This window comes from Daldinia decipiens (assembly GCF_022478715.1).
Source record: "Daldinia decipiens strain CBS 113046 unplaced genomic scaffold F4813scaffold_15, whole genome shotgun sequence".
NCBI lineage: Eukaryota > Fungi > Ascomycota > Sordariomycetes > Xylariales > Hypoxylaceae > Daldinia > Daldinia decipiens.
Genome location: NW_026054558.1, coordinates 770,582 through 794,212, shown reverse-complemented (window position 1 = coordinate 794,212; position 23,631 = coordinate 770,582). Strand labels below are relative to the sequence as shown.

Here is a 23,631-nt window from a genome sequence, read left to right as displayed (position 1 = left end):
AATGCGCTGTAATTACAGGGCATTTAGCCTTATTCTAATGATTAAAAACGCTAAAAACTCACCCCAAAGTCGTACAAAGCTCACCCCAAAGCGGATCCCGTCAAATGCAACCAATCAAAATGTTGGATCCAAGGCCCCAGCTTTTGCCAAATCGGGTTAGACTTTGGGTTGATGGTTAAGGATGACTTTGGGATGAGGTGTACATAGACTCCGGAGGTACCTGACTTTGGATCTTGCTAGGGACCCTTAGCCAGCGGCCCAGGTAAGCGAAGTTATGTACCATATAGTACAAGAACGATATGAATCTGAATCAACAGGCATAAAACAGGTCTAGCCAATAGATATGAGAGCATGAGAATATGAGACAGACAAATCTTACACAAAAGTACAGCCCCAACGCTTGGATAAATTTAATGCGGAAGTTTCAGCTAATCTGATCGGCGCTTGAATCAGAATCTTGTTGATCTGTTCTAGGATTCTATAAGAGGGTTTCGTCCATTGGGTTTGGTAATTCGTGGCACATTGAAGACTTAAGGTAGGTAGGTAGTAAAGAAGTAGGTAGTAAAGCCTTGCAGATATCGGCGTCCGAATCGTAGATCGTTCGCCAATTTAGCCTCATGGCTGAAAGTTTGATGTATGCTTCGTACGCAGACAACGATGATCATAAAATCCTACGCCGATAAGCTAATATCCAAAACAGGATACTAAGGATACTAGGCACTGATTAGAATAGGAAATAAGCTTGTTTGACTAGGAAGGACTTGGTAATTGGATAAATAGGTACTACCAAGTTAGGTGTCCCGTCGCATCGGTGTTCGTCGTTCGTCGTTCAAGATACCATCGTCTCCACGTTTAGCTGGCACATAAAGGTTTCCGTTCTGATCAGCGGCCGCTAAAGACAGATGTGACTTTATATCATACTAAACAGAAGTTATTCATATCTCTACCATTGTTGCGATGACAGCGGTTTCATTAGTAGATCGATCTGTTTAAGTAAGTTAAATAAGGTGATACCATCTGTTGTGAATCTGTTGTGATGAGAATGCTAGGGAAGGTGTCTTTGCTTTCCTTCAGCGATTCCAGCCGTTGCGATTGGACAAGCTATCCATGTCAGGTAATTTTAAGACGCTTCTGAGGCTTTACCAATTTGGACCAAGGCTTTGTCTGATGTCCGTGGCTTGGCAGGGATTACAACTCAAGCATGAAGTGCTACTTAATATAGTGTATGTACGAGTGTACCTACTATGGAGTAGCATTGATTGTTTGAACTTTGCATGCATAGATATAACTATATAAGTGATGGTCCTGAAGATATAGAATTCTGCGCCAATGTATTTATTTCAATGCGTTCGATTATTTATAATTATCATATATCATAGAACTATGATGAAAGAATGTACGGTATCTAAACCCAAATAAATACTATGTAGTTACCTAAGTTGAAGATGAAGGTGATAAGATGTAGGCCTTTAATTTGAAGCCCGCGTCCCGTAAACCGTTGCAAGCAAAGTACCAAGTAAGTTTGTACCTAGTGGGCCGTAACCTTGATCGCGGGTTGATAGAACTGATTGAGTTGAGTTCCATTGGATGAAATCTATGCCAAGGATTGATGGAGGGTAAAACGCACCTAGTATTGACTTGGGGGTCTATATCAGTTATTCGTCACTGTACAATCTGCATCAATATTTGTCTGCACGAATTAAAGTAGCTAAAGGTACAGATACAGCGCTAGGTCGGGGGTGGGGTACATGTGTACATAAGGCAACCAGGGTAAGACAGGGCAGGACCCGGCAGGTAGGGGGGCAGGCACAATTCATCCATGATCAAGGAGCAGCATCGCAGTTAGTAAAGCAACAACGACCACAGCGCAGAAGTGCAGAAGTGCAGAAGCAGCTTGGGGCATAATCTGGTTACGCGAATTTGTCTCTTGTTCCTGTCCTCTCTCCTCCTTGCCGACGATTCAGTCGTATACTCAAACTTCGACCTCTTTCCCTCCGATCTAATCATCCTCCTCTTCCTCAGTTCAGATCTCCGGTTTCACGGCGTACCGTCGTGGCCTATTTTCTTTTCTTGTTTCCTTGTTATCCTTCGTTTATTTCCTGTTCAATCATTCGTTTTTTTCTGCCGAAGGCCCAGCCATCTAAATTCACCTGGGTTTAGAGCCTCCGCCATAGTGTCCTAGCCGACGTCGTGCATCCTAAAGGCCACCACAGCATGTCAAGCGCGACCTGAATTTTAATCACTAATACGGTTTCTGGCTTCGGCCCCTTCTCCATCCAGTTTCACTTTCTCCAACTGTAGACACTCATTCGTCACCACGGAAACATCAACGCACCCGATCCTATCGGCATACCATTACCTCGAACAAAGCTTCGCAGTAAAAAAATCACCATTCCCTCTTAATTCCCATTTTAGAGCAATTGACTCTAGATAACTATCCACCTGATTTTTTTGGTTACAGTTACTACTTTTACTGCAACTAACCTCGGGACATAAATTTACTCGCAAAAAAAAAGAAACAAAAACAAACTACTTTTCCTATCAGCATCTCACACGCTCTACCGCTTATTAGCGCCAAGCCACCGCGAAATTTCCGAGACATACATCAGAGCCTTTAGCAGCAAACAGCCTCAGACGAGTCGATTCGAGTAGCATGTGGTATTGAGCAATGCTAGGATCAGAGCATCATGCATTCATAGCGCCAACGATCGCTACTATTGACAATTCTAGGAGGATTAGCGATATATCGCTCAATTCGACTTCCTCAGAGCAGAGCGAGTGTGATATGGCGATGTCGCGGACCCGATTAAGAGGACGTGGAAGAACGAATGGCGGGGCGGGATGGATGGCGAAGGCAGCCCTTTTCTCGGTTCTCTTTGCAGTTCCTGGTTCCATGGCGCAAGGCAATTGCATCTCGTTATCGGGTTCAACCACCTGCGGAGCTTTTCAGCCCGCTTCAATTTCTACTACGGATGATGACCTACGAAAAAGATTGTAAGTTTTCATTCCCTTGTGAAGACAAGTTCTCAGTGACCGGACTGGGACATCTACCTATCTTATAGTTCGTCTCAATTTCTAACCGATACACTCTCAGCCCCTTTCTTCAGTATGTCAAAGATACGGCTTCCTTTGACGACCAGTTAAGCCAATACGTTCGAACGAGCTATGTTCAAGAACAGTAAGTAAAACATCCTTATATCAGTAACCTAAACTTACACTATCACAGATATCAGAATCTTCTAGGGTGCGGTAACATCAACCTTGTCAACACTACTGATTTATATGCCCGCTTTACCACCTCGAAGATCTGTAATGTTATCATTCAGAAATCCATTGAGCCCTGCGGCCTGTCAGACCAGGCCTCATTGCCCTTGTGTGCCGACTCTTGTACCGAATTTGCTGAGAGTGAAGCCTACTTGGCGGCCGACACCAATCTTTGTCCCGGCACCAGCGATCGTCGCCAGGAGCAGATAAGAGCAGATTTTATCGATTGTTCCGTACCACCACGCTCATTGACACCTGGTAGTTGCATACAAGGCATAGCTAACGAGCCAGAAAATTGTGGATACGGAAGTAGCACCATTGGATTGTGCTCATACTGCGCCTCGGGTGGCATTAATTCAACCGACACCTGTTGTTACAACTCCGATATTGAGACAAGATGTGCTAACGTAGTCCTACCCACGATTACGCCGACGATGACCTTACCAACTGCAAGCTCCTCTGCAAGCTCGACGGCCACTCCGGTACCGGGAGCTCCCTCGGGCAATAATAATAGCCTTTCTGGTGGTGCTATTGCTGGAATTGTAGTCGGATCTATCGCCGGACTGGCTCTCTTAATTTTCCTCCTCTTGATGTGCATTAGACTTGCCCGACGGAGGCGCGGTAGTCAGAAGGGGAGCATTTTCAACCAGCCTTCCCCCTCTAGAAAAGGACCCCAGACAGCTCAGATACCCGCAAACGTGGCAGCGCCGCCCCAAGAGTACGAAGTTCTCCCCGGAGGAAGAATAGCTCGCATGTCCGCATTGGAAGGCCACACCGGAGATCCGTCCTCGAGACGTGGAGAATCAAAGCGTGGGGTTTCAGCAGGCGCAGCAGCAGTAGGCGCCGCTGCTGGATATATGACTGCAAGACGGAGGGGAGGAGACAATCATTCATCTTCGGATTCATTTGGAGATAGTCCTAGGTCAGAACCACGAGCAGCTATCTTACGCCCACCCCCTATGCGAAGACACGGTTCATTGTCTAGTAGTTCTGTACTCGCTGGTGAGGATCCTCAATCCCCGGCTAGTGCTGGGGGTATGTCATCTCCTCCCGGTGTCAACAGCCAACAGTCCGAGCAATTACCATTCTTTAAGGACTATTATTCGCAAGACGACGTCCATCCAGGCGAGCGCGTCGCAGTTCTATGGGCATACCAACCGCGCGCAGCCGACGAATTTGCCCTGGAGCGCGGCGATATGTTGAAGGTGGTTGGTATCTGGGATGATGGATGGGCGACAGGCGTTCTGCTGGACGAAAGGGCAGACGAGTGGGAGGCACGAAAACAGGCTCAGAGAGACAGTGGCGTATCGCACACCTCGGGTCGTGGACGAGATATATCGCCTCCTGCTAGCGGGGAGATAAAAGCTTTTCCATTGGTCTGCGTCTGCCTCCCTGAGCATTGGAGGAAAACTATCGAAGGTGACGGGTCCACAGAGACTGGCTCGAGCGCCCATCACGGCCACCTTACCTGAAGCCGATAACGACATATTACGCTATTCACTTATATTTGATAGATTGATGAAGCTTACTTGCGTTTGCATTGCTCCGGCGTTCATGGACTTCCGACTTAGACGCAACCTTCGGTCCGAGCATAGCACGATACCTGGCGTCGCTCTTCCTCCCGGTATACCGTCGATCTATGGCCGAGCAACGCCCAGGCTAATCGTCACCGGCTTGCTGCCCGTCTTCCCATCCTCATCCTGCACATAGACACGATAATTCGCATTATCGCGATTGATACGCTTAATGCTTTCGATTCCATAATACGCATTTAATTCTTTTCGGATGACACATCGCCTCGGATCAAGGATTTGACCGCAGGACTTTTGGTGGTGGTGGTGGTAGTGTTTACCAAGTTGTCCTGGGACTTTTGATATGAAGAGACGCGATTATATTAATATGACGACCACATGCATTTCAGCCCTCCCCATTCTATTCGATTGTTCATTCGATATACCCGGTGTGTTAGCAAAGGTGCTTGGAGTGGATGCTGTCGGGGAGGGCCATTGCTGTGTAATTACTTCTTAAGGAGGGGAGCCGTGTAAGACTGGACTGGAGCTGGACAGCGCACATGATGCTACCTATATGGCTATTAGACGAGCAAGGAGGTGAGGAGAGAGAATTCTGATAATATCTTCAATGGTACAGTACGAAGAGCCTTAGCCTAGATACCTGGCATAATGATGTTACTGAGGTTCGTCTTAGTCAATATCGTAAGCTTACCATCTCGATTATGGAATATAGAAACCTTTCCCGAAAATGAGTCCCTATACCTAACGTGTATGCTTTTTGTGGAATATTGAGAAGCCGTACATTATGTAGAGGTAAGATTACCTAGGTAGACATTCAGGTACATGACATATGTATTCTGTAATGTAGAAGTTTGGGTCTAGATCTACATGTAACTAAGACCTTCAAACTAAGGTAGTACATACATAGCATTTTAGGCTGTGCGTCAGGATATGACCCACTCTAGCTTCCAAGTTCCAAGCACCAAGCATTAGTAACCTCCCGCCTACCGACCTATGGAACCTACCTACCTACTCCTAGTCTCCCACTTACATATTGCCGTCATTAAAGATCACGCAGCCTTGCCAGCTGCCGCGTGAGCAGTCGACGTGATTATTTCATCCCCCAACACGATTACCAATAGTACAATACGCGCATTACAATTTTGTTTTTATTTTAACAAACCTTGTGGAAACCCTCGAAGATGGTCAATTCCTTTCGTCTTACAAACTTGGCTAGGTAGCACCATCACATGTTTGCGTGATGGGTAACAGCTACTCCCTCACCACGCCGTACGCCGGCTCTGCTGGCATCGACATACCAGAGTTAGCCGACTTGGTGCACGAAAGGTCGATCGGAAGTGCCCGGTTCATGAAGAGCATCCGTGCCCGTCACAATGATGGCGTAGTTTTGGCAAAGGTCACAGTGAAGCCCTATACCCCGCTATCTCTACGAGATTATGGCGACAAGATACTGCGTCAGTCATGATTGTTTCCTTCGCGTACTACTTTAGCTAACTAGATCCCAAGAGGAAAGGGATAAATTGAGAGATGTTCCTAACGCCCTAGGCTTCGAACGTGCCTTTGAAACTGAAGGAAACGCCTACCTCGTGCGACAGTACATATACAGCTCCCTTTACGACCGTATGTCGACGCGACCTTTTCTCGAAGATATAGAGAAGAAATGGCTTGCATTCCAGTTGCTATGCGCGCTGCGAGATTGCCACAGTCGGGACATATATCATGGCGACCTGAAGACAGAGAATATCATGGTGACGTCTTGGAACTGGCTTTACCTGACCGACTTCACTGGCACTTTTAAGCCTACGATGCTCCCCGATGATAACCCCATGTTTTACTCTTATTTCTTCGACTTGTCCGGTCGGCGTACATGTTATATTGCCCCAGAGAGGTTTATCGAACATATCGAAAACCCTCAGGCGCAACTCCAGGGCCATAAGCTTACCTGGTCCATGGATATATTTAGCGCTGGCTGTGTAATTGCTGAGTTATTCCTCGAGACTCCCATATTTAGCCTTAGCCAAATGTTCAAGTATCGCCGTGGTGAGTACGACCCAGTAATCTCGCATCTTAGTAGGATACCGGACCAGGGCTTGAGGGAGATGCTGTCCAGCATGATCCAGCTTGACCCCCAAAAACGATACTCCGCAGAGCAATACTTGGATTTCTACAAAGCCAAGGTCTTTCCTGAGTACTTTTACAACTTCCTCCACCAGTATATGGAACTCATCACCGATCCAAGTTCAGGCAGGGCTATGGTTTCAGGGCCCGTGAAGAATTTAGGCGAGGCCGATGATCGGATAGACCGAGTTTTCTACGATTTTGATAAAATATCATATTTCTTAGGCTACCGGGACGGCTCCGAGTCGTCCCAGCTTACTCACTTTACACCTCGCCTCGGCCTAGGTCTTTTCCCTGTACGGCTAAACATACCAAATAATGAGCATTTCACGTCTGCGGGAAAGCAACCCCCTACTGACGACGGTACTTTAATATTTCTCACTCTTGTCGCAGCTTCCCTTAGAAATACAGCCCGAGCAGCTTCGAAGATCAGAGCCTGTGATATATTATTAGCGTTCTCCGAGAGGCTATCTGACGAAGCGAAGCTCGACCGGGTTCTACCATATCTAATGACTCTTCTCAACGATGATAGTGATCTAGTTGCTATCGCAGCTCTTAGATCTGTCACTCAACTTCTGGCTCTTGTAACGGTGGTCACGCCGGTTAATGCCCACGTTTTCCCCGAGTACATTATGCCCAGGATGCAGGTATTTCTGTCAGGTGCCTCTAGACAACCTATCATGGGAAAGGAACGTAGGGAGCCGAGCGCCCTAGTTCGAGCTACATACGCGTCCTGCTTAGGTAGTCTTGCGACAACTGCTTCGAAATTCTTAGAGTTGACAGCCATCTTGAGAGCAGAGGGATCGATCAGTACAGCTGATCCGGAAGTCGAAGCTGGCAGCGACCCAGATGCTGCATTTGATGGACTTTTTGATAACGCGCAGAGCGAGCTTGTTGAACTATTCGAGACTCATGCCAAAGCTCTAGTCGAAGACTCGGACGCCTCTGTGCGCCGGGCGTTTCTCAGTTCCGTCCCAGAACTGTGCATGTTTTTCGGCAGTGCGGAGTCTAACGATATCATCCTCACTCATCTTAATACGTATCTCAACGACCGAGACTGGATGCTGAAGTGTGCTTTCTTCGATACGATCGTGGGCATTGCTGCTTTCTTAGGTAGCACTAGCCTGGAAGAATTTAGCCTTCCTCTGATGATACAGGCTGTGACCGATCCGGAAGAGCATGTGGTGCAGGCTGCATTACACTCTTTGGCCGAGCTTGCAAGTTTAGGTCTATTATCAAAAGCAAAAACTTGGGAGCTTATAGACGTGGTTGGCCGCTTCACAATGCATCCGAATCTGTGGATCCGAGAGTCTGCTGCAGAGTACATTTCCAGTGCCGCGAAGCTGCTGTCTCCCGCTGATATCAGATGCATTGTTCTACCTCTTGTCAAGCCATTCCTAAAGCCAGCAATCATCCCCGACTTTTCTGAGCTTGAATTGTTAGACGCATTGAAGAAACCCCTATCGAGAACGGTCTTCGACTTGGCATTGTCCTGGGCACAGAAAACTGATAAAGGGCTGTTTTGGAAAGCTGTCAAACAACAGAAACAGTCTACATTTACTATTGCGTCCACGGCATTGGCAATCCGTTCGTCTCGGGAGGTACAACCGCAAACACTTAACAAAGTTCAACGGAATGACGAAGATGAACAATGGCTTACCCGACTACGGAACATGGGGATGACATCTGAAGATGAATTCAAGCTGCTTGTTCTTAGGGAATTTATCTGGCGCCTGAGCCAGATGAGGAACCGCGACTTGCTCGCCCAAGATAATATTACCACATCCTTGAACAATATTATCCCTTTGAGAAGTCTAAATGTCAAATTGCAGACGATCATGTTCGACGAAGCTCCTGCCGAAGATGAGCTCAGATGGCAGCGGCAGCGAATTTTAGCCTCAGATAAAGGACCTTATACTATTGCCGATGCTCTGCTAGATGCGTCAATGACAATAGATGAGCCCGTCGGGAAGCGGCGTCGTGCTGCCATGAATAATCATCGTTCACATCTGAGCAGTCGCGGAGGAGCAATATCGCCAAGGACGAAAGATGGCCGAGCGTTATCGCCGATGGAATCTCGGGCATCTTCCCCAGTTAACGGCACAGGTTTTAACGAGTCGCGTCGTGCTTCCTCTACAACACGTGGGCCGGCTTCTCAGGATGATGATGCGTCTATTTCTGATTCTCCATACTCCACAAGGAGAGCCATTCGGCACCAGTCAAGTGCTCTGAATCTTTTAAATCGAAAAGATAGTGGTAGATCTATCGCAGAGACAGGGACGACTGAAGCCAATGCATTTGGCCAAGTCGAGGGCCCCTTCGCACAGAATCCGCCACCGCAAATTATAATTCCTAGTGTCGTCGCAGAGAATGGAATACAAGGAGGTCGACCGCGTGCTTCACATACATACGAGGGAAATGATCCTAATATACTAAAAATGCTCGACAACATGTATATCGATAACTACCCGCACGACATAGCCCAATTTGGGCCACTCGTTTCTCCAATAACAAGGAGAAAAGTAAGTAAAGCGGCGGGACAAAGCGGCGAGGAGGCGTGGAAGCCGAGTGGCAGTCTTGTCGCTACTTTTTCGGAACATACGGGGGCGATCAACCGTGTTCTTCCGTCACCAGATCATCTCTTTTTCGTAACAGGTAGTGATGATGGCTGTGTGAAGGTGTGGGACTCCTCTAGGTTGGAGCGCAATGTCACACATCGTTCACGCCAGACACATAAGCACGCCTCGGGCGCGAAGGTCATTTCCCTCTGTTTCATCGAGAACACGCATACATTCGTCAGTTGCGCCAGTGATGGCAGCGTTCATATCGTGAAGGTCGACACCGCAATCACCAGCGGAGCTACCAAGTATATCCGATTGCGGCTACTTCGCGAGTATCAGCTTCCAGCAGATGAATATGCTGTTTGGTGTGAGCATTTTAAACAGGAGCTGAATTCCGTGCTGATACTCGCAACCAACCGGTCTCGAGTCTTGGGTATTGACCTTCGTACAATGACACTTTTATACGTTCTCGAAAATCCGGTACACCACGGCACCCCTACTTGTTTCTGTGTTGATCGGAAGCGTAACTGGCTACTACTTGGCACGTCGCACGGGGTTTTGGACTTGTGGGACTTACGATTCAAGATGAGGCTAAAAGGCTGGGGACTGCCAGGCAAAACAGCTATCCACCGCCTTTGTCTTCATCCAACTAAAGGTCGCGGGAAGTGGATATGCATAGCAGGCGGTACTAGCCTTGGCGAGGTTACCGTCTGGGATTTGGAGAAGATACAATGCAGGGAAATTTATCGGGCGGGCGCATCTAAAGATGGCCCTAAAGGATATAAACCATGGGACGTTGACGAAGACAAACCCGAAGGCATGCTCGACCGTTTCGCGACGAATATCGAGCCAACCGCCAGCGGCAGTGGGGATCGCGGCGTCCGAGCCATGGTTGCTGGTTCGGGTGCTATGGAAGACCAGCGCGAAGTACGGTACGGATATATCCTGACAGGCGGAGCGGACAAGAAACTACGGTTTTGGGACCTAATGCGCGTCGAAAATTCCTGCGTGTTCAGCGGACTTGACGGCGAAGATGCCAGACCGGTTTTCACCACGGTCAGCACGCCGAGCTATCCTGGGCTTACTCTTAACGTGGAAAGGCTACCAAAGGGAGGTAATGCGACGGGTGCGGACCAGAAAGGCGGCAAGAGTAACAAGGCGACGAGCAGCAGAGAAAAGCCACCTAGGCACGCGGTCATATCGGCCGAGCAGGGACAGCTGCTCAGAAGCCATTTAGATTCGATCCTGGACGTGGCGGTATTGGAAATGCCTTACACGATGACTATTAGTGTAGATAGGTCAGGGGTCATCTTTGTATTCCAGTAAAAGTGATAAATATTACTACAGGTGGGCGTCTTAGGTATGGCTTCGACTAAGGCAGGATAACCTTAGGTAGATTAAATTACGGGCGTAATTACGGCTTAAAGACCCTGGAAACGACGAAGCCATGCGCTTGTGGCTTATGTAACAAGTACTGTTTGGAGAAAAATGGAATAGATGCCTCTTTGACTTGTATCTTGGTGATACTTACATGTAGTACCAGGTACAAATATTTCAACATATCGGGAGCTAATGCAAGATACCTAGGTTAGGTACATGTCGTTACACCACCGATAGGAGAAAAACTGCGGGGACGGGGACGGGAAGAGAAGCAAGGATGACGTCGCACTCTTGCATATAAACATATAAATATATAAACATATAAACGTATAACTACATAAACATATAGGTAAACACCAAGTACCTCCTTACCATTCATAAAAGAGTATCTAAGTCTATGTAATCTTTATGGATGGCACATGAAATAAATCCTCAAAAATGCCACCACAGAAAACGCTGCAGGCTTTCCTGGCCACAGCCCGGGCCGCGTTAACGGCCCCGCCATCCAAACGCTTGACTCCGTTGCACTTTGTCGTAGGCAATGAATCGGCTGGTACGTATTCTTATTTATATCTCCATGTTCATATATATTTTCCCATCTATCTTCAGACTTAGAGGCCAATACTAAATATAACTAGATCTCGACTCCTTATGCTCTACACTGTTCCTGGCCTATCTCAGGACTCACTCACCGCCGCATACCTTGCACATCCCTCTGTGCCATTTACCCCGTGATGACCTCACGCTGCGGCCGGAATTCACCGCCGTGCTGAAATATGCCGCCGTCACCCCCGACGACGTGTTGACGCTGACTGAGCTCCCCGGCGGAGACGATGGTCTGAAGCCCGAGGACACGCGCTGGCTGCTCGTCGACCACAATGTCATGACAGGCCCGCTAGGCCAGGCTTATGGTGGCAGAGTCGTCGGATGTATCGACCACCACGATGACGAAGGCAAGGTCCCCGCTGATGCCGAGCCGCGCGCCATTGAGAAGTGCGGTAGCTGCACGAGCCTGGTCGTGGAACAATGCAGCGAGACATGGGAGGCGTTGGCGAAGCGGGACGGCGGCAGCAACAAGGAAGCCGCACGGATTAATGCGCAACTTGCGTATCTCGCCCTCGCGCCCATCCTCATAGATACCACGAACCTCGGCAACAAGGATAAAACGACGGCCCACGATGAGCGCGCCGTAGCAACTGCCGAAGCTCATCTCCGTGCGGGCTCCGAGGGCAGTGGTGGTGGTGGTGGTGTCGGGAGCGGATACGACCGCGACGCGTTCTTCGCCGAGGTTACGGCCCTTAAGGAGGACCTCTCGTACATGTCGTTCCGCGATATATTCCGCAAGGATTATAAGGAGTGGGACGAGGGCCGGCTGAAACTAGGTACCTCGTCCGTGCCGCAGGCCTTTGCATTTCTAGTGCGCAAGGCCAAGGGCGAGGAGGCGTTTGCTGGAGAGTTGGAGAAGTGGTGCGAGGAGAAGAGCATCGATATTATGGCGGTGCTTACCACGTCGAAGGACGATGGGGAGTTTAAGCGCGAGCTGCTGGTCTGGGCGCGGGGTGGTTCGGAGGTTGTAAATGCTGTGAAGGCGTTTGCGGGGAAAGATGGGAGGGATAAGTTGGGTCTTGGTACGTGGGGAGAGGGGAAGCTCGATTTGGAAGATGGGGAAGGCGGCTGGAGACGATGCTGGACGCAGGCGAGGGTCGAGCATAGTCGTAAGCAGATAGCGCCTATGCTGAGAGAGGCGTTAAAGGGGGTCAAGAAGGAATAAGGGGGGGTAGGGGAATAGCACATTAGAGTAGGTTAGAGGTCTCGAAAAGACATGCATCGCGTAGATCAACGAGGATGAGTCAGGTAGCATCAGCATTTGATAGATAGATACCTAGGTACACTTAGAATCCCATTTCTTTTTCCATTTTCTTTTGTCACCTTTACGATAACTCGGACCATCGTAATCCACCCTAGCCTCTCTAGGATCTCAAACCTATCAAATTGCAGCGACGATGGCGTCCAGCCACTTCGCAAGCCGGTACCCCTGCTTGGCTATCTGCAGGTCGACGACGGGCTGCGCGGTCGTCGTGTACTGGCCGCTCAAGTCCTTGTTCTCGACCGCGCTTACGCCGTCCGCCAGGACCGTCGAGCACACGTACGCGTTGCTCTCGGTAGCCCACTTCAGCGCCGTCGACGTCTGCTTGGCTGTCGAAGCGACGCTGAGGCCGCTGACCCAGCTTGCTGCTTGGGATTTGTAGGAGCCGGAGTCGATTTCTAAGGGGGATGGTTGTTAGAGGGGCGTAGCTGTTTTTTTATCCGGAATAGGGGGGATGAAGAAAAGAGGAGCGGATGGGGTTAGAGAAGAGAGAAGAGATAGGTACGTTACCCTTAATCAGGTCCGAGGCCCATGACTTCGCCGACGACTGCGAGGACCCGCCGGAAATCGACTCGGGGATGTTGCTGTCCCAAGCCGCGTGCAGGTTTGTGTCGTCGCCGTCGTATTGCACGTCGATGTCGTTACCGCCGACCTCTAAAGCCTCGCAATGTAAAGGCTGTCCTATATCACCGACAAACTGCCATGCCATGTTAATTCCCCCGTCTCAGTGCGCTACTTCGTCTGACGTCCCCTTGGTAATTGCTTACGTGGATGATCATCTATAGTTAATTGCGCTCGTTAATACTGGTTTATCTACGTAGGTACTCGAGTATACCCGTCCGAGCAGGATATTCTGAAGCAGAGTAGAGTACGAAGTAGTAGGTAGATGTGCTTACCTTGGCTGCAATCTGCAGATTAGCATTGCTCGCCTTCTGGCCGATCAGAATAGTCGTGTAGTTCTGAAGAGCGCGCACGATGCAGCCCTCAGCGCCGCAGTCGCGGTCCAGATCGACACCGCAGCTGGACGGCGGGTCATCATTCGCGTCGATATAGTGGAACGACGCCGAGAACTTGCCCGCACTCGTGTACCGGTAGCTGTCGGCCCAGGCCGCCACGCCGGCTAGGTAGTCCGCCGAAGTGTCGCCCAGCAGGTCCTGGAAGAAGGATTTGGTGGATGCGCTGACGTAGTTGCTCGCGACGTAGGCGACTGTCTCGTGGCCCATGGCGCCCCAGGCCATGGCGCCGGGGAGGGCGGCGACGGATAGGAGGGCGAGAGATGCGATGCGCGTCATGGTGAGTAAGTTAGGTACCTAGTTAATTTCCTTCTTACGGTTTGGATATATTGTAGTGACAGGAAAGACGACGACGACAAGTCAGGATGCCAAGATATGATATGAAGATATTATATACACAAGTAACCACCCCACCTAGTCCAACCTCATCTTCACTTATTTACACGTGTGTATGTCGGTATATGTAGGTATATACACCCGGGTATCAACTTGATTTAACAAAACCCACACCAAGCAAACCAATTATCTTCCCAAGCTCTCTCCAAGCCCTCGATATAAGATGAGAGATAACGGAGATGTAGCATACATCCAGCAACACGGCGCGAATCTAGCGTCGAACGACACCAAGTTTACAGAAGGTGGCTGTTCTGATCGCCACTCAGCTGCGTCGTGGGTAGATTCGAGGTAGCATCGAGCCGGGATCGTCGCCACGGATAACCCTTATCTCGGGGCGCATCCAATCAAGCAAGGCACGTTGGCCAGGAACCGGTATTCCTTGACGTTGCTGAGGATGGTCTCCGCGATAGTGGTTGGCTCATTCGTGCCAGAGAGCTTGCCCTTTTAGTCCAGACCCGCTGTCTGTGACCTGCCTTAGTTGGACTTCGGTGAGGTGCGGATCTAAAGTTCTAATCCCTCCCGCAAATCGGTTAAGGACCTTCTGGAGGAAAACCGACTTGGGATATTTCGGTAGTTGATCTTGGCGTAGACTTTTATATATCGCAGTTGGAAATTAGGTATATATGCTTGGGTTCGTGTTGATTGTAGGTCAGTTGATTATTATTGTCGTCAGGTTCAGCGAAGCAGGATTATGGGGTCTAGGTATAGAAGCCGGGGTATACGGTTTGAACTAACGCAACACGCCAGCGTGCCCACATCCATGCTTACGATTCAGCGGATATACAATGGAGACCAGGGTTTCCGGAAAGGGAAGGTTGTTATGATTGACGCAGCTGGAGAATCGAACTGAAGAGTGAAAACGAATCACCTGTACGACCTCGTGCGAAAGCAAGAGAGGTCATAGGTTTAATATATTCAACTAACTTGCATGGAAGATACGTTGGTTTCGTAAATCTTGGCCGACAACTTCCAAAATGGCCATGGAGACGAGTTAACTTGTAGGTTTATATGCCGATGTTGACTCTAAGATTGTACATCGTCCATCCTTAAGCCTATCGCACACCGGTCTGATTTATCAAATGTATGCTACTCAAAAGCCTGACGAATTCTTTTCCTCTTCGAGTTTCGTGAGAATGGGGATTTCTCAGTATGGACGTGAAGATCTCCTGGGCAGTTTTATCAGCTATATCAATGCACCTTTTAATAGCATCTAGCACTACACCACGAGGTAGCACAGGCGGGTTCTCTGAGAGCATCTCCTGAAAGCACCATCTTAGCATCGCTCTACAAACCGAATGTGAACCCGTAGCGGATGCCAGATTATAGGCATGAATATACATAGCTGCCGAGCGCGGGCGTAGGTGCCTCGCAGGTATGCCCCATACGTTCCGAAATCTTTTCCAATCACGTATTTCGATGTATACTTTCATGAGTCTCATGATCTGTGGTTCCTCTAGTTGGGATAAATCCGCTTGCACCAAAACGTCTTCTAGTCGCTTCATGAGTTGTATGTAATCTTGAGACGCGGATCGGTTATAAGATCGAGCTGCTGCTTCGATAATAGTGACGATAATATCACTAGCGAGGACTGGTTTCCCACGTTGCTGAACTGTTTTCAAGAGTAGTAGGGCCAGTCTCGTTTGTTCATCTAAACCCCCTATATCCGAGCTGTAAATGCACGTCAAAAGCTGCAGACACTGTTGCCGCGTGAAAAGGATGCCATGAAGGCACATTTCTTCGACCAACTGCCATATGTCGTTTGGCAACTCAGTAAGATTATTTATACCAAGCTCACATGCCTTCGTGTGAACTGCGAGACGAAACCCCCAGGTTTCAGATGGATGGAGGCCCTGGCACGCAAGCTGGGATAATCGAAGGAAAGACTTCGAGAAGGATCGCCCTTCATCTGAAGTAGAAATGACAGATGGATGGCCAAGCCGAGCTTCTAGTAGAGATAGAATACTGGATTTCTGATGAACATCAAATTTTAGACTCTGCTCAAGTGCCTGTTCCGATTCGATATTAAACAGTGACTTGATCACCGGTGCTTCATCTCCGATCGTCCGATGTGTTGAATAAAACCGTGTCTGCTCAAAAGGCGGTTTACTTGACGTGTCGTTGAAGGGATTGTTTCCAGTAGTTGTATGCCGGCGCGAACTGGCGAGAATAGCCTTCTCCAATGGGTGGAGGTCTTCCGTATCCTTCACCTCTGACTTTGGCCGCCTATGCTGCGATTTTATGGGCCTGTGCTCAAAATTTATGGGCCTATGTTCAGGCTTTGTAGGCCTATGATCCAGTTCCACGGGCTTGTGCTCCGACTTTACGACGATTTCGATGGGTTGACCTATACTTTGTTTCCACAAAGCTTCGAGGCCCATTTCGGCTCTTCGAGATTCTGTCATAATCTGAACGACAATTGTAGATCCATCTTGAGCGGCACCGAAACCGGCAACACGCCCATCGCCGGCAACAACCGCAGACTCCTCTTTGCCCTGGTCTATGGTCCCTAAATTAACACATATCCAGCCAGTTCTAATGCCGTCATCGGTATCCTCAACACCCCCCAGGAGCTTCGCCCGCTTAGCTATCCGACGCAGCTTTGTCTTACGCTCATTTGGTCCGAGCAAGCCGTCAGCGTGAGCCCAGATATGATGCTTAGCTCGTAGCCATCGTAACAGCCGCCCAGAGGATACGTTGAGATGGCGCTCACTCCGTGCTGTGCCAAACAACATGAAAAGGTTCGGGCCTAGTGCTGCTGGGGGGTCTAGTTCCCTAAGATCTAACAGAGAAAGTTCGTCAAGGCCCAACTCCTCGGAAACATATTTTAATAATGAGCTAATGATCTCCGGAGATTCTGAAGGAACTTCCGGTAATGGCGGCGGCTCAATAGTAGCCACATGTCTTGGAGGCTCGACTTGAAGATACCAAGGGGTACTAGTTAGACTCGTGCTCTCCGCGGTAGTCTCATGACTTTTATCATCAGATATGTCGTCCTTTTCTTGGTCTATTTCGGTCGACACCTTGCTATTTGAGATGTCATTTTGAGATAACCGAGATGAGACTGCCCGAATTGGCATCCCAGTAACTAGTCGCGGTCGACATTGTAAAGGACTAGGTCTTATAGTGGGCAAAGTATTCGTAGAACAAGCAAATAATTTCAAAGCAGCCAGACGGCAGTGAGAGCAGGCCACTGTGGCTACTGCATGTCGAGTTACCATGTCGTCGGCTGGATGATGTCAAGATGATAAAAAATATGTGGTTGCCGACCCTTTATTCTAGGCTTTATACCGGTAGTCAATGAATTTGACTGACCTCTAGTCTTGATATAATAATTCGGAATAAGGTTAAGTCCGTAAGTTAAGACGTTAATGTGAATGAATACCCAATAACCTCTAACCTTAGGTAAGTACCTAGGTAGGGTCTAACTTTAATGGAGGCGAATTCGGTTGTTAGATTTTCTAAGTGGGGCATTTATAAGCTTTAAGCCAATTATAAGCTACCAATTCAGATACCTATCAATTCCTATCAATTCTTATCGCACTTATCTAAGCCTAACTGAGGGGGACTAAAAAAAATACGTTCGCAATGGCAAAAATTTTGAAGCTGGATCTTGGTGAAAAAGCTTGCCTCCCAAATACTTAATCATCCCTTTCAAATTCGACCTTGAGTCGGGTCTTTCTTCCTACCTACATAGGCTGGGTTCGTACATATAGGATCGCCTCGTCGGTTTTACCTATTCCTTCAAACTTCATGTTATAATAATAGTTCAGCAAAATTCTCGGCAGCTTTTAAAAGAGCCTGTTGGGAATAGCTTTTCCTTTTCCCCTCCTCCAAAATACCTAACCCATACCCAAGCTGTCGCGATGCTTGTGCGACCTCTTCCGGCTCGACAGAGCCTTTCCTTACCTCGACTCAATGCAGTGAGGCGACCACAATTAGTTGCTAGACACCCGCCACTCCATTCTTTCCGTACGTCGAGTCGTAGACTTTTAACTACCCGAGTCGAATTGCTACCGAGGAGGAGAAAGAGCTCGCAGGACACTCATGGGTCAATCTTCCAGAGGTCTTTGGCTACGACTATGATCGACCCTTTTCGAAAAGATGGAATTCCTTACGACCAACTCTCTAAAAATTACATGCATCCGCTATTTCCTCCTCGTTTATACGATATACGACCCTTCGACCCTTCTTCGCCATTGCTCGTCAAACCCGCAGAGGATCCTTTTCCTCGCTCCAGGATTAACAACCATGGCATACCTGGTGGTGTCGATGAGATGCTTTCGGTTTTTGATGCGTGCTTACAGGTCGGCAAGCTAGATAGAGCGGCTCTTGTCATTACTCGCCTTAGTGACAGCGGCGCCCTACAGGGTTCTCCCATGACTGAGCTTCACAACCAATACCTTCGCGCAGCCATTGACAAAGCTTTTGAACAACCAGACCCCGAATGGGCTCAGTCTTTACATAACTGGTACGAGGTAAATATTAGATTTAAAAATATTCCTCAAACACCCGAGACCATCGCTTGCATGTTGAAGATTTCGCTCTTATCGAGTCAAGGAACACGACTAGAACGGCATGTGGCCCGGTACATGGATATGATGCCTGGGGATGCTATATATCAAGTTTTATCGGAAGAGGATATCTTGACCCAGCAAGACGTCGGCATCATCGCCAGCATCTATCAGCCCGCTTCTGGTCTCCTGGAAGACTGGGCGCCTTCGCTACAAGACGAGGAATCGCAGCCGTTAGACACGGAAGTTAGCTCAGCTGAATCGGTAGACCTTTCTGAGACTAAAACGGAGGTGGATGATACGCCCGAAGTTTTAGCCGTACCTCAGAAAGGATTAGGCCTCAAATCACTACGCGGCGTCTTGTCTTTCTTTTCCAAGGTTGAGGGACGGGATCTTTCGAAGTTGTCGTACGCAGAGCGACGGGAAATTCAGGCTCGGCTAGAGCATGATTGTGTTGATGCTGCTATTAAACGATGGAAAGAAGAAAACCAGACGCTCATGAAAATGGGCTTGAACACATCGTTGTCTACGAGCGCCTTGAATTCCCAACTATATGAATGGCAATGTGCTCTAGAAAGCAGGCTACAGGAGGAATTCACGCTATTTGAAGTCTCAGAAACCCGAGAACGAAAGAATGATGCGGATCGGGATCGCTGCTTATATGCCCCCTTCCTAGCGCAATCAACACCGACGAGGCTAGCCGCAGTCACAATTATTAGCGTTTTAAATGCCATGTCATCTGTAGGTGTCGACGGGGGTATTCAGCTATCTACTTTGCTCAGCCATATCTCCAAGGCAGTAGAGGAGGATATTAAACATATGATACGGCAGAAACGCATAGAGGAAGCTAAGCGTAAAAATAAAGCCCGGAATAATATACTAAAGCTTAAACAGAAGAGTGCAATAAGCTCATCGACAGATCAGCCACCGACCGAGACGGCCGACACAGCCGGTTCTAAGATGGCCGACACAACTGATTCTAAGGCGGCCGACACAGCTGATTCTAAGACGGAATCTAATGTCGTGGAGGCACCTTTCTTCGAGGTTAAGTCGTGGCCTCCGTTGATTAAAACCAAAGTCGCCGTTATTCTACTATCTGCTTTGATAGATACAGCAAAAATGCATGTGGTCCGGGAGCACCCCGAAACCAAGATTCCCGTTAGTCAGCAGCAACCTGCTATGGCTCATACTACGATAAACAGAAAAGGAAAGAAGATTGGGCTAGTCATGCCGAACAAATTCTTGGTTGAAATTATGAAGCGAGAGCCTCCTGCGGATTTCCTTGCCAGGCACCTACCTATGCTTGTCGAGCCGGAACCCTGGACGAAATTCGACAAAGGGGGATTCATTGAATTTCCTGCCTATCTTGTACGAGTCAAGAACGGCGAGAGGGACCAAAAGGTGTATGCCGAAGCAGCCATAGAGAGGGGAGACATGGAGCAGGTGAGCAAAGGTTTGGATGTTCTTGGTCGAACAGGATGGAGAATTAACAGACCTGTCTTCGATGTAATGCTTGAAGCGTGGAACAGTGGCGAGCCGATAGCAAACATTCCTCCATTGGATCCCCAAATTCCCGTACCCCCAGAACCAGAAGCATCTGATGATCCTCTGCAGCGGCGGGAGTGGCTGAACGCCGTGAAGGCTGTAGAGAACGAAAAGTCAGGTCTACACTCCGAGCGTTGTTTCATGAATTTCCAACTTGAAATTGCCAGGGCCTTCAAAGACCAGACCTTTTATTTCCCGCATAACATGGACTTCCGGGGCCGAGCTTATCCGATCCCAACTTATCTCAACCATATGGGCGCAGACCATACACGAGGCTTGCTTCGTTTTGCCAAGGGGAAGGAGCTTGGCGAGAATGGGTTGCGATGGCTTAAGATCCACTTAGCAAATGTTTTTGGCTACGATAAGGCGAGCTTGAAGGAGCGAGAAGCGTTCGTGACGGACCACCTTGCCGATATTTACGATTCTGTCGCCAATCCTCTAACAGGGGGCCGGTGGTGGCTCCAGGCCGAGGATGCATGGCAATGCCTGGCAACTTCTTTCGAACTGAAGGCGGCTCTCGAATCTCCTGATCCCACTAAATTCGTGTCTCACCTCCCGGTTCACCAAGATGGTACATGCAACGGACTGCAGCATTATGCGGCTCTCGGTGGCGACCTTTGGGGCGCCCAACAAGTGAATCTGGAACCCGGAGACCGCCCCGCAGATGTGTATTCTGCAGTAGCCGACCTAGTAAAGGAAGGAATCGCGAAGGATTTAGAAAATGGCGATAATGTCATCGCGAAGGCGGTTGATGGCAAAATAACAAGAAAAGTGGTGAAGCAAACTGTCATGACCAATGTGTACGGTGTTACCTTTATTGGCGCCAAAGCCCAAGTACAAAAACAACTCGATGCGGCTTATCCCAATATCCGACAAGAAACAGGCATACCGGTAGCTATTCTCGCTTCTTACGTCGCTACGAAAGTGTTTAAGGCACTATCTACTATGTTTCGCGGAGCTCATGATATTCAATACTGGCTCGGAGAGTGCGCCGGCAGAGTCTGCCGTGCGCTGACCCCAGAGCAGATAGATCGAATTGCCAATGGAGAAGCGCCAGCGCCTAAGACAACACGTAAGGCGAAGACGTCAAAGCCAATGAACAGTACCGATGAGATCCTCAGTCAATTCAGATCGACAGTCATCTGGACGACCCCCCTCCGCATGCCTATTGTCCAACCATACCGCAAAGCTGGAACTCGTGTGATCACTACCTCGATGCAGGATCTTACCCTGCAAGTTCCCGAGCGTTCGGATCCCGTCAATCGACGGAAGCAATTGCAGGCTTTCCCCCCTAACTTCATCCATTCTTTGGATGCTAGCCACATGCTGCTCTCCGCGTTACAGTGTAATGAGCGTGGTCTCTCATTTGCGGCTGTACACGATTCCTTCTGGACACACGCTTCTGATGTTGACGTTATGAACGATGTGCTTCGGGACAGTTTCATCCGTATACACAGCGACGATGTCATCGGACGCCTTGCATCCGAATTTGAGGCCCGACACAAAGGTTCTCTCTATCTATCTAAGCTCGAACGAGGTAGTAAGGTTGGGAAATTGATAGTTGAACTTCGCAAGACGAAGAAATCGAGCGTGAAAGATGAACTCCTCGAGGAGCGAGAGAGAATGCGATTATTGGCATCTTCAGACCCTGAGGAGATCAAGAAAGGCCGGGAAATGCAGACGCCTGCTAGCATCTTTGAAGAGTTGTCGGCCCCTCAGCCCTTGTCTAGTGCGGAAGATATGGAAGGCATGACATTAGGCGACATTCCTGATGTAAAAGAGATACTAGCCAACGCAATGGAAACAGCCGACGAAAACGACGAGGACGATTTAGCATTAGCTTCAGAACCCGTCAATGCCGATGAAGCTACCGAATCGGACACAAATTTCTCGACGCCAGAAGCGACGGAGCAGCTTCTAGCTGGAGTGACAATGGGCCGTTTCGAATTAGAGCTCAGCAAAAGCGGCCAAAAAGCAGTTAAAGCAAAGGCCAAGACCAAGCCTAGAATGATCAACGTGTGGCTTCCGGTTGCTTTCCCCGAGGTGCCTAAAAAGGTTAGTTATTCCGGTATTTGATTTAGCAGACGAGCATAAGGCTAATTAGTATTCTCAGGGCGAATTCGATGTCAGTCGGCTTAGAGCTAGCCAGTATTTCTTCTCGTGAGCTTGGGCGAACTCGGCAAGGAGCCCGAGTTTTTACGATGGCTCGAAGGTCGATGGCGTTATGATTATGTTTATTACATTATGAGCGAATGCATCATGGGGCGTTTGTTGGTGATAAAAAAGTGCTTAGTAGCGCATGGCGGATGACTAGGAGCATAGAGGCATTATATTGTATATACGAGGCTCCTGTATCGAGGCTCTTGTATCAATCTGTATAGTACACGGGAGGAGGTAGTCTTGGAGGATGGACTACGGGACAAATTAGGGACGGATGGGAACAAAACGAGAGTCATCCACTCCAATAGTGTACAAATTTAACAGCAGTCAAATCGAAAATATTAACCTATCTAGGTATCTATCCATGTCTTACGATCATAACAAGACTAAAATCCCATTCTGTTGATAGGCTATTGTGTACTCCCGAGCACAAGAGCGAAATGAAGTCAGCAGTTCTTCTCCTGTGCGGATCTCAGCATGGGACGCAGTGCAACATCCAAGAGGTGAGAGAATATTGAGGCTATTTATCACACTGCAGCTACGAGGTAAGCGAGGTCCTATGTAGACCAGCCTATGGGATCTAGCTAGGTAGGTTTAATATCCGGGGTCGCGTATGTGTAGGTAGGTAGGTACATAATGTATTCAAAGCAGATGTATATTTTTAGATGTGTCGCATTCGATATGTAGGTATGTACCTATGTAATGTAGGTATGTATATACCTGATTTGCGGGGAGAGGAGAACAAGTGTTGTGACTAGGTTAAGAGGTATGTATGTACCTAGGTTAGGTATGTATGCGCTCATTTCTAGGTTACATAGGTAGGTAGGTATGTATCTACCTCAACCAGGATTAAGCGTCCTTCCCGGCCGGTCGATATGCGGACCAAGAAATGAGGAGAGCTTGGAAACGGCAGCCTAGACGCAGCCATCCCCGCGTCTCATTGGCTGACGCTCTAGACCGGAACCGAGATGCGGTGAGCTCATACATACATACATACATACATACATACCTACATACGAGGTAGGGCTGAGGTGAGGCGGTTCAGCCATCATCGTATCGTAGAATTATTCCCCTTGTAGCTTGTTAGGGGGACCATAACTTTATTTTTTTATTTTTTACATATTTTATTCTTTCCCCTTTCCATATGCTCGTTCCATGTCTTCTCCTGGTACGTGGGTGCATACACTGTATTATGTACATACATAATATGGACATAACTTACATTAATTGTATGATGTATACATTAAGTACATACATGTATACATAAAAGGGGTGAACCGCGGT

General features: G+C 48.5%; 6 protein-coding genes across 6 annotated transcripts; 4 read left to right on the top strand and 2 right to left on the bottom strand.

The window, feature by feature from the left end:
• Window positions 1-2,668: 2,668 nt before the first annotated feature.
• On the top strand, window positions 2,669-4,736 carry F4813DRAFT_389308 (uncharacterized protein; the record flags this gene model as incomplete). Its single annotated transcript, XM_049246811.1, has 3 exons — window positions 2,669-2,994; window positions 3,095-3,178; window positions 3,227-4,736. The coding sequence occupies 3 exons, from the start codon at window positions 2,669-2,671 to the stop codon at window positions 4,734-4,736; spliced, it is 1,920 nt and encodes a 639-aa protein (XP_049100011.1).
• A 1,083-nt stretch (window positions 4,737-5,819) lies between these two features.
• On the top strand, window positions 5,820-11,193 carry F4813DRAFT_358933 (ARM repeat-containing protein). The gene is made up of 2 exons (XM_049243280.1): window positions 5,820-6,250; window positions 6,303-11,193. The coding sequence occupies exons 1-2, from the start codon at window positions 6,037-6,039 to the stop codon at window positions 10,799-10,801; spliced, it is 4,713 nt and encodes a 1,570-aa protein (XP_049100010.1). The 5' UTR covers window positions 5,820-6,036; the 3' UTR covers window positions 10,802-11,193.
• F4813DRAFT_358932 (DHH phosphoesterase) lies at window positions 11,182-12,640 on the top strand. Its single transcript, XM_049243279.1, has 2 exons — window positions 11,182-11,408; window positions 11,494-12,640. Exons 1-2 carry the CDS (start codon window positions 11,294-11,296, stop codon window positions 12,624-12,626), a joined length of 1,248 nt encoding a protein of 415 aa, XP_049100009.1. The 5' UTR covers window positions 11,182-11,293; the 3' UTR covers window positions 12,627-12,640.
• Window positions 12,641-12,734: 94 nt separating this feature from the next.
• On the bottom strand, window positions 12,735-14,598 carry F4813DRAFT_68667 (nuclease S1 precursor). Its single transcript, XM_049248771.1, has 4 exons — window positions 13,619-14,598; window positions 13,490-13,501; window positions 13,233-13,419; window positions 12,735-13,120 (listed from the first exon to the last, which is right to left on the bottom strand). Exons 1-4 carry the CDS (start codon window positions 14,012-14,014, stop codon window positions 12,843-12,845), a joined length of 873 nt encoding a protein of 290 aa, XP_049100008.1. The 5' UTR covers window positions 14,015-14,598; the 3' UTR covers window positions 12,735-12,842.
• F4813DRAFT_68666 (uncharacterized protein) lies at window positions 14,599-17,540 on the bottom strand. The gene has a single exon (XM_049248770.1). The coding sequence runs from the start codon at window positions 17,347-17,349 to the stop codon at window positions 15,184-15,186; it is 2,166 nt and encodes a 721-aa protein (XP_049100007.1). The 5' UTR covers window positions 17,350-17,540; the 3' UTR covers window positions 14,599-15,183.
• Window positions 17,541-17,696: 156 nt separating this feature from the next.
• F4813DRAFT_68652 (DNA/RNA polymerase) lies at window positions 17,697-22,537 on the top strand. Its single transcript, XM_049248769.1, has 2 exons — window positions 17,697-22,242; window positions 22,301-22,537. Exons 1-2 carry the CDS (start codon window positions 17,995-17,997, stop codon window positions 22,349-22,351), a joined length of 4,299 nt encoding a protein of 1,432 aa, XP_049100006.1. The 5' UTR covers window positions 17,697-17,994; the 3' UTR covers window positions 22,352-22,537.
• The last annotated feature ends 1,094 nt before the right edge of the window (window positions 22,538-23,631 follow it).